The 13,051-nt window shown below is 36.6% G+C and overlaps 1 protein-coding gene across 15 annotated transcripts in view; it reads left to right on the top strand.

Annotated features, from left to right (window-relative positions):
• LOC134808766 (uncharacterized) overlaps positions 1–13,051 on the top strand; it is a 418,516-nt gene that overhangs the window by 281,687 nt on the left and 123,778 nt on the right. For all 15 annotated transcript variants that reach the window (XR_010152427.1, XR_010152431.1, XR_010152426.1 and 12 more), the window contains one exon: positions 4,284–4,353. Coding sequence is in view for 3 of the 15 variants with exons in the window: in XM_063797380.1 (XP_063653450.1) it covers positions 4,284–4,353 (70 nt within the window). In the remaining 12 variants the exon portion in view is untranslated. The remainder of the gene's footprint in view (positions 1–4,283; positions 4,354–13,051) is intronic.

The following is a 13,051-nucleotide window of genomic DNA, read 5'->3' on the forward strand; positions in this document are numbered from 1 at the left end:
AAAAAGTTCTGCTAGGAAAAAAATACTGCAACATTGATAAGGCTTTTGCAATTTTCATATTTAAGATGACTCAGAATATTTCAAGTGTTGTAAAAACACATCTAAGCTGTCTGCCTTTCCATATTTACAAACCCTGCCCTTCACCTCTTTGCATTGCATACAAGGAACTGAGTAATAAGAACCTCAGCCTTGTTTGTAGTTAATAGTGGAAGAAAAAACCTTCAGGCAAAGCCTAATGAACCAAGAGCAATTCTGAGCTCTCCTCTGTAATATCTGCCGAGGCAGTGTCTTTCCAAGGGCTGCCTGGACATATCGTGTGACCTTGCTGCTTTACATCATTAAAATTTCCCATTACTGGAATGGTTTTTGCATGGAGGGGCTGTTGTGCAGATATTATGGCTGAGTTTCTCCCTGCTGCCTTCCGAGTTTGCTCTAATAGAAAATGCCTCTCTGCGTGAACAGTTCCCGCGAGCTGGGAGGTGTGCAGCAGCAGGAGAGTTTAGCTTTGGCTTTTATTTTGACAAAGCTATCACATTTTGCCGATTGAGGTTATGGTCTTTCCTTCTATCTCTGTATTTTGTCTGCATGATATTTTCTGATCTCCCTTTTAAACCCCCATTAGTTACAATTGAGGCTCTGGGGTGGCAGCCTGCCTTGGAGCCATGATATCGTCAGCTTTTCTTATGAGCCACTAAATTGACTGACTGATTCAGTGGGGTTCAGTCATGTGGAACTTTTCCAACGGGCCTAGCCTCAGAAAGGAGACCCCTCTGTGCCAGATAGAGGCCTAGGGGGTTAGTGCAACCCCCAAGGGGCCAACAATTTTAAAAGCAAAAAGAAGTGCTGCCTCATTTTCCAGGGCCATAGGTTCTGTCGGCCACTTCCTTCAGAGCTTCCTTCTTCCGCACGTAGCCGGCTGCACCATGAAGCTATGGAAGTTGAAGAAATTGGTGGCATTTCCTAATCCAGGCCACAATCCCCAGACCCATTTTATCACCCTCCTAAGAAGCTGTTACACTTTCGTGCAACTCTGATCTTATGATTTTAGCAGAAAGTTTAACAATAACAAATGCTTTTGCCTAGAGGGAGCGGAAATATTTCAAAGTACTGGTTATACAGCTGTAAACTGTTTAGAACCAATTGAAGGGGGGAGAGATTCATTGGCCACCTCTCCCAAGTCTCTAAACAAACCATAGCAGATTGAGAGGTTTTGAACCCAAAGCTAGTGCCCTAGTTTCTAAAGCAAGATAGTGTGACCATTTCTTTTTCCATGGCTTTACTATTTTCAGTGAGACAGTGAATTCTTACTGATAAATGCTTCTGAAGCTGGGAGGATAGCACAACCACATGCCTCAAACACTTCACTTTGTTCACCTTCTCTTGAATGTGTGGGACGTGGCAGTCTAGAGTGGGGGCTGTCGGGAGAGGGGGTTGTAGAGGTGAGGAATTTATTTCCCCAGGAAATCTCATTAGCGATGCAGTGCCTGTTTTTCATTGAGGTTTCTGCTCCTTAGCTTTGTTTTCAGCTGAGTAACCGAGCCTGAAAGCCGTCTGGTGACTCACAAAAGGTCACGCTGAGAGTCGGGGGCACAGACCAGAGCACACTGCCTACCTGTGATTGATGTGTATTAAAGCTGTCTTGAGCCACTCATAAACACAGCAAGAATCCTGTTCTCTTTTCATCAGTGCTCTTGACCAAGACTTGATTTACTGTTTTGAAATCAGCTGCTGCTTCAGTCCTCTACAATAGCTTCTTTAATAGCTTGTCATAACAGTTGATGACAATTTGGAAAAGCTCACATATTCAATATATTTTTAAAATTGACTTTGCACTATGCCAGGTACCAAGGCTTTATAAACAGTCTAATTGTTCCTTGAGTGTTTGCTGACCTAAAGGAAAGTGTTGATGAATCACACCCTCCTCTTCTCTCTATGAGGGTATTGAGATGTGTATTCAATATTGTAGCAAATCACTGTTGAAAATTGGTTCCGTGTCCCTGAGGCTACTTACCTCAAAAGGTGAAACGGCAGAAGTACCTGCTATAGAAGACTGACCAGCTCTGCTATTTCTGGATGAGACTGCTTTAAAGTTTGTAGGAGAAGGGATTGAAATTGGATCAGAGTGTTATAAGTGACAGTACAATTCTCATTCTGGTAAAGAATAATCATCATCATCTATAGCCATTGAGTGGGTTTTCTCAGTTTGATACTTATGGCTATGCTATAATGAAGTTTAAGACTGATGTCAATATGACTGAGACAGTAGTTGTATAATCTTAGAATAAATGTGTGCACAGAATATGTGACTTATCTGAAGTGCAACAACAATTAGATGTAAATATTTCTGATCAATTTGATTGTCACTTTTTGATGGCCTGCACAAGTTGAAGGGCCCCCTGACTTCCCAGTAGCTACTCTAAACCTGTGTCCAGGAATGCCCCCTGGGGTGATTTTCAGAACAGGTACAGCAGCCATTTAGAATGAATGCACCACTTGCACAGAACAGATGCTCCCCACAGCAGCCAGTGCCACTGTACCAAAACATCCAACTGAGTTTCAACTCTGCTTCTCACTCCTCTCCATACACACAAATCTAACCTATCCTTCCTTGGCCTAAGTTGTACTTTCTTCATGAAGCCTTTCTTATTCTATAGTCTCTTTTTTTTAAAATTCTGAATTCCTACAACACTTAACAACCTCTGCATCCCAATTGTCCCTATAGTGCTATTATTCTGCTTTTCTATATTCATCATAGCAGGATGTTGTGGACCTGCAGACATTTCAAAAATATTTTTGAACATGGAATATTCTGGTGAAAATGCCCAGAGATGATGTTTTAAAGTGCTACGTTTGGTATAGGGCTCATTTGAATTTCTTTTGTGTGCTTAAGCTTGGTATCCAAGTTCTCCATTTTCTTTTAGAGGAGCCACCTGAACAAAAATTACATTTCAGCAAAGAACTGTATAGCATCAGGACACTGTTACCAGTGCCTCTTTTATTGTAAACATTCTTTTCTCGTATACTATACTCTGCACATTTTCCAGATGAGAAACTTTGCTCCATTCTCTTTAATTTGGAGTGGAATTATGAGTGAGGTCTGCTATAGTGATGGAAGAGTTCAGTTTTCACCAGGTCCTATGGAGAGTTGTATATATTATAATTGATTCTGTATATAATAGGTCAGAGTTTCAGATTTGTGCAGCATGTAATTTCTCTTCAGAACAGCAAAAAATACATATTGAGATAAATTCACAGGAAGTTCCCCAGCATTCGGCTTTTTGCTAAAAGGTTAATTTGATTATCTGAAACTGGGAATGTGGTTTTTTTCCTCCATAGAAATGATATCAAGAGAGACAAGGTTTTAAGCCAGCCCTACTGTGAGTTATCCTCAAAGCCTGTAGCAAAGAAGGGAGCCTGAACTCTGCCAAGAGCGTTTTAAAAAAGAAAGACAGAGATGGATCTTTGAGTAAGACTGTGAGGGGAGAACCCTCAAAGCGCTGGGTATTGTCCCTAGATGATGGCTAATGTATTTCTTTTGTAAAGCTAGAGTAGGGTGTCAGGGGTCTTGTAAAGCTGGTGTGAATAAGTGGGGAATTACCAGTTGCTTTTTGGAAACAGCTAGGATAAGCCCTGTGTGACAGTAAAACAGACATCAGAGCAGAATTAGAAGAGCTAGTTCTAGTCCTGGCTCTGCTACAAACTCTGGTTAACCATCAGCATGTCACTGTACCTCTCTGGCCCTTTTCCTCGTCTACAAGATGAAGGGTTTCACTATACAAGGCTCCTTTCAGCGAAGCATACTATGACAATCATGTTTTTTGGTTTGTTTGTTTGTTTGTTTGTTTGTTTTTTGAGACAGAGTCTCACTCTGTCACCCAGGCTGGAGTGCAATGGCGCAATCTCGGCTCACTGCAACTTCTGCCTCCTGGGTTCAAGCAATTCTCCTGCCTCAGCCTCCTGAGTAGCTGGGATTACAGGCACACACCACCACGCCCAGCTATCGTCTTTCTTATAATGCTGTCTCTACTAAATCTGTTCTGTCCTCCTTTTCATGATGCCTCTGTATATTCTTATATTTCTTTCATTCTGATGAATCCAGCCACTCCTTCCACTCAACCCACTCACGGGCTAACAATAATAAAACAGAGAAGGGAAAAATACTTAAACACATACTGGTTATCACAGTCCATATTTTATTTACTATAAATATGTCCATGTTACTCTCTGTCTTAATCGGAAAGCCCTTTGAGAAAAAAGACTATGCCTTCTTTTGTTTATAACAGATTTTAAAGCACCTGATGGATTTGGAAAATATTTAATGAAGACAATGATGCTGACATCTCAAGTTAAAAGGTAGTATTCCTTTTTCTATTATTTTAATATTTCTGAATGCATAGCAGAATATTGCTTCTTGTACATACACTTGTCATTTTTTGCTAGTGCTAATGGATACAGTTGGTACAATTGTATGACACTGACAAAGCCACCTGTGACTGTATTAATTTGGTTTGAATTATATAGTGTTTCACAGTGACCTGAAAACCTACTCAGTTATATGCCAGTATGTGTGTGTGATTATCTTCCCTTACAGAAATATAGATAGCATTATTACTTCAAGTTGATTGTTCAGACTTTCTGTCCCTATTTACCCAAGACTAGTTTTTGTAGCTCAAATTTTAGCATTTTGTCAGGTAAGATTGCAGGTGGCAGATGTCACCTTATATTTGGATGAATATTTTCAAAATCAGTTTTTTCCTATAAACCCCTAATGGATTATAGAACAACTTCCAAGCCTGTGCTTTCATGAGTAACTTAAGTTCTTAACTGCAGTATCACTGAATGTGAGAAGAGTTGCAAGTAATATGCTAAAAAGCTTTCAGATCTTTTCTTTTCTTTCACAGCAAAAGGATTATAGCCAATGACATGGCTAGTTACATTTCCCAGCCTCCTTCCCAGTTAATTACAACCACATGAGTAGTTTTTCTCCAGTGTGAGTTGGCAGGATGTGTACCACTTCTGGGCTGGTCTTTTGAGAAATCAGCTGTGCCTTCTCCATACTTTTTCCTTCCCCTGGCTAGAGAGAAATCATGTTCTTGTGTTTTTCTGCATTAGTGACAGTAAAAAAAAAAAAAAAAAAATCTTTTCTCATATGCCTCTAGAACACCTCCTCTTATATCTGGAACACATGACCATACCTAACTCCAAGAATATCTGGGAAATGGAGTATCTAGCTATTTCCACCTCTGTGGTTGGAAGTGGGCAAGGGAGAAGAGGGTCAGAAATGGGTAGCTAATAAATCATGTCTGCAATAATGACCTAAACACATAATGCAAGAAGTTTGAAGAAAAACAAAATAAACACAATTTGGGTGGAGATAATTTAGAAAGTAGCAGAAAATAGTGAAGTAAACAAAAAACCTGAAAGAACTAGCTAATAGCCATTAGAATAGCTAATAGAAAGAACTAACTGATAGCCAACAAAAAGTCTGAAAGAACTAGCTAATGACTATTAGCTAGTTCTAATTAGCTAGTTCTTTAAAAGTCCAACCTAAATGGTGAAAATTCTGGCAATTCTGACAAAGGAAAACAGAGTCACTAATAAACAACTTAAGGCAGCAGACATAAATATGAACACAGAATTTTTTCCAAGTGTAAAAAAAAGCTAAGTATGAATTAATGCCAACAAATTTGGAAATCTAAAGTAAAAGGTTGATTTTTCTAGAAAATGTAAATTATAAACATTGACTCAAGAAGCAGAATACTAACATAGAAGAAATGTTTTAAATAGTCAAAGATGTAATCCTTAAAAAGCCTTGAGACTAGATGGTATTATGGGCAAACTATTTTAAAACTTAAAGAGATAATTTCTAGGTTATATAAATTTTCCAGAATAGAAAAAGATAGAAACCTTCCCCATTGGCTGTATATGGCTATCATAATCTTGTTTATAATTCATACAAATAATAACAGAATAAGCCAATTTATGAACATGTTTAAATTCTAAATATTAGCAAATTAAGTGCTGTTTTGAAAGAAAAGAATGTGTTCCTAGCTGATATGAGATTTAAGATCTTGAATGATTAAAATTTATTTCTGGAATGCAAGGATAGTTTAACATTAGGAAATCTATTAATTTAATATATTACATTGCCAGATTAAAGTAGAAAACCAGACCGTCTTCTTAAAAGATGCCAAGGAACAGTTTGATAGCACTTGTTTCTAACTGAATGCAGTTTTTAAAATCCTTTAGTAAACTGAGAAAAGGAAAAAACAAACACTTTTATCCAATAAAGGTTTATGCTAGAAATCTACAATAAACATTATAATTGAAAGTATTTGGCAGAGATGGCTAGCTGTACTCCACTATCTGTTTCCCTGTTCTTCCTCAGTTATATGATGAATCCTGTTTTTAAAGCCAGGCTCCTGGCCACGTGGAATAAAAATTACATTTCTCAGTTTCCCTGGCCACCAGGTATAGCCATGTGATGAGGCTGGCTAAGTTTGACAAGTTAGCTATAAACAAAGTTATCAAGAATAATTTCAAGGGACTGTCCTTGTCAACAAAGATGAATTTCAACAGACCACAGTATCAAGTTACAAAAGGCTACAGGCATTGTAATACCAACTGTATAGATGTAAAACATACAGATTCATAAATATGACTTAAACGTACACATAAAAATATAGAAAATGTTCATGAGAATGAAACACCAATATCAGAGGGAATGGGAAGGGAACGGGGTGGGGTAGGGGCATCTTAGCTTTATTTGTAATGTTTTATTTCCTTAAAGCTAACAAAAACAATAGCAAAGTGTTCCGAATCAACTGTGGCAAACAATTAACAGCTAGCTGTTAAACCTGGATTATATTAAAAGGCCCAGCTATTTAATTAGATCAAATTATTTTATGTGTTTTTCTATGTGTATAAATGTTGCATAATTTAAAAATCTTTAGTTGTATAAAATAAAGGCTCGAAACAAAAGGAAGTCAAAATAAAATATCAGAGGTTTCTTTGTTCTTCTCAGATTCCAGAATGATTGAACATATGTGTGCCTCAGGGGTTGGCCTAATTGCCACCTCTCCAAGTAAAAAAAAAAAGTCCCAAAGCAAAGGCTAAAGGTAGTCACTTTGATTTGTCATATCCTAGAGATCGTTCTGATGAAAGAATCAATTCAGATGCTCTATTACTAGCAATAGATTGTTAAATGACTACAATCAGAGTAAAACTACCCTTATAATTACTGCAGGGATTCTTTTGCTGAATTTGTCCACTAAAGGTAATGACAGTAGAAAATAAAATGTAATACAGCCCATTCATAAACAGCAACAAAAAGCATTAAATGCCAAAGAATAAACCTAACAAGAATTATGCAAGACTATAAAAATTTATCAAAAGTTATAAAAGGAAATCTAAATACATGGAAAGATACTTTATCTATTCCCTAGATGGAAACACTCAGTATTTCACAGGTATTAATTCTCCTCAACTTAATCTGTACATTTAAACAGAGTCCCAGTAAAATGGAACCTGATAATCTAATTCTCAGATTCATCTGAAATAGGATATCCAGAAATACTTTTTAAAAGATAATGAGGAAAGGTGATCCATACCAGATATATAAATACCTTATAAAACTTTAATAATTGAAACAGCATGGTATGAATAGCAAAATAGAAAAATGGAACAGATGATTCAGAAACATTTATATAAAATTTTAATATAGTAAGCGATGTATTTGAAATCAGAAAAATGAGTAAAAAATGATATATATGCAAATATTATGTATATGGTTAGACCCTAACTATAATGTTCACAAATATAAATTCCAAATTGATAACAGAGCTAAACCTAAAGACAAAAAATTTACAAAACTATCAGAAGAGAGGAATATTTCTCTATTTTATAGTAGCTAAAAACAATACCCAGAAGTCATAAGTGAAGAAATGTATACGTTGGATTTCACAAATGGTAACATAAAGTGGGAGAAGATATTTGCAATGTGTGTAACTGAAAAAGGGTTAATAACCACAACATGTAAAGAGGTCCTAAAAATCAGTAGGGAAAAATTCAATCAAAAATGATAAAAATATATAGAGAGACAAATACAGAATAATATTAAATAAGAAATAAAATGGTTAATACTCATGTGAAAATATTCTTCATCTCATTAGTAATCAGACAGAAAGGAAGTTGAAAAAAAGGAGTGAGATTTGTCAGTAGATTGGCCAGTATTTTAGATAGATAATTCTTAGTATTATCAAGAACCTGAGGAAACAAGTACACTCTCATACACCGATTACCTGTCTGTTCCATTTTCCCCCTTGCTTACTCCCATCTTGCCACATTAGCCGCCTTGCTAGTACACACTAGCTCTCTGTCCACCCTTATATACTTTGACTTGCTGTTTCCTCTACCTTGAATCCTCTTCCCTCAGATAGTGGGGTGGCTAACTCCAATACTTCCTCCAAGCTTTTTTTGGAGATTACCATCTTAGCATAATACTTGTACCACCTAATTTAAATAAGCAACCCACCCCATTACTTCCAATACCTCTAAACCTGCTTTATTTTCCTCCGCCGTGTTAAATAGGTAGTAGGTAGGTAAGTAGCCGCTGAAAAAACATTTTTTGAAAGAATAAAAAAAATGCCTCTGGTTAAGAGTATAAATTGGTACAAATTTTCAGGACATTTCACATTGAATTAAATACTAAAAGAACTAAAATGTGATCCAGCAATGCGGCTACTAGGTATCTTTTCTTAACAAATATATTTGGTCTGGGCACAGTGGCTCCCCTCTGTAATCCCAGCATTTTGGGAGGCCTAGGTGGGAGGATTGCTTGAGGCCAGGAGTTTGAGACCAGCCTGGGCAACAGAGTGAGACCTCTATCTCTACAAAAAATTTTTAAAATTAGCTGAACAAGATGGTGCATACCTGTAGTCCTATCTTCTCAGGAGGCTAGGTGGTAGGATTGCTTGAGCCCAGGAGTTCCAGATTATAGTGAGCTATGATTGCACCACTGCGCTCTAGCCTGGGTGACAGAGTAAGACCTTGTCTCTAAAAAAATTAAAATAAAAATTAAAACATTTGTACACAAGGCAACATGTACAAAGATAAGCCAGTATGTTTTGTGCAATGTTATTTTGATAATAAAAAAGAAACAGCCTAAATATCCACCAATTTGGAAGAGGTTAAATTTAAATATGGTACATTTATGTGACACAATACTATGCAGATGTTATAAAAATAAGATGGGCTGTATGTACTTATATGGAAAGATATCTTATGTTGTAATGTTAAGTGGAAATTAAACAAGTCACCAGAAAATATCTAAACTATAATTTTATTTATGGAAAAAACACACTATGCATGCATTTGCATATTTATACACACATTTGTTTTTAGATATATAAACACATGCATACATATAAATAAATGAAAGTGCAAATTTAAGGTGCACACCAAATTGTTAATAATTTGTTAACTTCTCTGTGGAGAGTAGGAGTTTGGGTGTGGAGGAGCTGGTACAGGAGTGTATTCTATATATTTTCCTATTTCAGTCTTTTACAATGAGAATATATTCATGTATTACATTTTTAATTAAAAAATAGAATGTCTCCAAGGTTATCCTCCTCCAATGTCAGTCTCACTCATTTGTATCCTGAAATGCTCTCTTGGGTGGCAGTGAATGAGATGAAGTAATGGCCAGTATGCTGGGAATTGGGTTTAGAAGAGCATTGTGATAGGAAACATTAGTCAGCCACGTATGCCCCCATAGAAAAAAAGATTAAAAACCATGTTCCTGCCCCATTGTTTCATTTCCTCCTGCAGCATCTAGAAACAAAAGAAGCCTCATGTTGCCTTCACTGTGGTCACGATATGTCAAAAGTACAGGAGGGGGATTTTTTTTTTCAGCTTAGGCACATTTCATGCCTACTGAATAGCTCATACGTACAGAATAGCTCTTTGTGCTGTATTCTGAGTAATTTTAAATAAATAAATGCTTCCCTGCCAACATCAAATACAGTGAAATAAATTGCAGGACTCAGGGTGTGTAAATGAGCATTCTGGCAGTCCCCTCTTTTAACTCATATATGTGGATCAGAAAATGTAAGATTATATATGGTACACTGACCTCACGCTTGAAGGCATTTATAAACCTTTCCTTACGTGCATTTATTCTCAGTTGTTGTATTGTTTACTTGCAATTTATACACAAACTTATTTGTGCTAACACATGAGAACACACATGCACAGCTTCACAAACACACTCACATAGCTAAATTGACCGTCTCATTCCCAGGCTTTTTCTGGGTAATCATTACATTGCTTGACCTTGCATCTATTTGTCATCGACATCCTTTTAATGACTACCTAGGGTTACAACTCACTGACCCATGGGCTAGTGACAACCTTTTGGGGCATCTCTGTTTAAATCAGATTCCCTTCTTTTCCTCCTCCTTTTCTTCTTGATTTGACAGGACAGAATTGAGTTGATAGGGTATGAGAAGGAGGAGAGTGATTTCCACTTAGATATATTAATAATGATAGAAATAACGAAAATGATAATGATGACTAATGTTATTGAGCACTTGCTGTTTGCTAAGCACAATTCTAGGCATTTTGTGCATCTAATTTAATTTATACAACAACTGTACAAGCCAGGTATTATCATTATTATTACTATGTCCAGTAGAGAAATTAAATAACTTGTTCAAAGTCACACAAGTAGTAGCTGGCAGAGATGGGATGTGAGCACAAGAACAACTATTATATGATAAAAAATCAGAATTGAAGGCCTGCGTGAATTCACTTTGGTTTTTGATATTTTTAATTCATTCAATACTTTTAAATTACTAGCATAATAATTTCTTATAACAAGTGAAAACAATAAAATAAAAAGTTGTATCCTGGTAAGACTGATCATCTACCTTTTTATTCATAATCCTGGTCATATCGCTCCACTACCATCTCCTCCTAATGAAACCAGGCTTCACAGTTGGGGTGTATCCTTCTGTGCATTTCGTTTTATCCATACCAACATAAAGGTATGCATACACTTACATAGGGGTCCCATTTATTTGTATGTGTGTATGTGATGGCTATGTTTCCCAGAATTTCTCTCCCCAGAATTCCCTTCCCTGAATGGTTCTGGGCTAGGATTGGCCACAAGAGAAATTTGCCCGAGATTTGAAAGGTAAAATAAAGCACCAGGCGTGACTAGATTGGGAAGGTTGAAATAAGCTCAGGTACTGTAGAAGCTTACACACATTGTAGATGTGCTGGCTCACCTGGTTGGCATCAGGTAGCAGCTGGGCCCACAGATTCTCCAGCTGCCACAGGATTTCCTCTTCCAGCTTCTCCTACTCCTATTCAGGTTCTGCTCCATGACCAAGGGCATCAGATTCTCCTGCAGGACACCCACATCATAAAAGTTGGAGGTTTGAAGGAAGTAAAAGAGCTACCTAGGTTCCCACTTGACCTTATAGGTTCTAATATGTCCTTGGAATGGCATGTCATTTCCTGTCCATCTTTGCTTCCCAGCTGCCTGCCCTGGAGACTTTAGGCCCAACACCCAATGCTGAAGCAACAGCTATACAGAAGCTGTTTAACTACTTTCCACCACTGTATAAGGTCAAGGCTCTATAATAAATTCCTTATTCTATATGACTCCTTGAATTCCTACTTCTCTGATCAAACCCTGACCAATACAGTGTGTTGGTGTGTTTTCATCTACACAGAATCAAATTGTACATGTACTCTTCAACTTGTTTTCTTCACTGATATATTGTGCATATTCTTAGACATCAACAGATCTCTCTCCTTGCCCGCATCCATTTCTCTATATATGCTTTCACACATCACACTAAAATATAAATTTACTTTCATGGTATACATCATACATTCTAAGTTTGCTTTACAATTTTATTATTTTTCTTTTTGTCCTTTCTACCCCAATTCCTGCCTTATGTCCCACACTTACCCTCTAGACAATTTGCATTAACGAACTTATGCATTCTTCTGAATTTTTCTTTATGCTCATGATCTGTATATTAAGTATGAATGCAAGCACTGTTGCTTAAGTCAGTTATACTTTACTTCCGCCACAAAGCTGAGCCACCAATTTTTTCACATGCTGAATTCTCATATATATTACAATCTACTTCTGAATTTTCTATCCTATAATCTTATCTCATCTCATGCTGATACCATATTGATTTGATTACAAAAAACTGTATAATATGTTCATACATAACAGTAAATTAAGAATCCTCACACACACACATTGTTCTTTTTCATATTAAAAGACATTTATTCTTACATATAAATTTTAAGATAACAAAAACTTATTTTTTAAAAATTCTGTTAGGATCCTAATTGGAAATGCACTTTCTTTTACATTAATTTGGAGAATTAACATCTTATCATCTTTGATCTCCCTGTCCAAGAACATGAAATGCTTTTTCAATTGCTTAGGTCATATTTTATGTCCTTCAGTAAGATTTTATACTTTTCTTCATATAATCCTATGCCCTTCTTTGTAACTTTATTCCTTTTATTTTATGGTTTTTGTCACTGTTGTGGAAAAAAATTCTATTATTTTCATTTTGTTTCTAGTTTCTTATTGCTAAAATACCAAAAAAAACCACATTTTTTTTAACATTTATCTTATATCCAGCCCTGTTAACCAACTATTTTACTGATTGTATTATTAAGGGTTTTAGTCAGGGAAGCAGAACAACTAATATCATGAAATAGGGTTTAATTATAGAAAAAGGACCTTACATAATTGTGAGAGATGTTCGGAAGTAAGGATTCAAAATGGGGAGTCGGAGGATTAGAGAAAAGTCATTAACAAGCCCTCTTGAACATATGTTCTTAGAAATCTGGAAAGCTAGATACACTCAGGTGCCAGAAAGAAAACATGAAGAGGACATGGCAGAAAAGTTTCTGGAAAGCTGGTACCTCTGCATAGCTCCCACTTGTGGAGCCATCAGTCAGGTAACTGGTGGAGGACCTGGGGCTACTTTTGGTCAGCAGATCTAGCAGTCAG

This window comes from Pan troglodytes, chromosome 18 (genome assembly GCF_028858775.2).
Source record: "Pan troglodytes isolate AG18354 chromosome 18, NHGRI_mPanTro3-v2.0_pri, whole genome shotgun sequence".
In the NCBI taxonomy this organism is placed as follows: Eukaryota; Metazoa; Chordata; class Mammalia; order Primates; family Hominidae; genus Pan; species Pan troglodytes.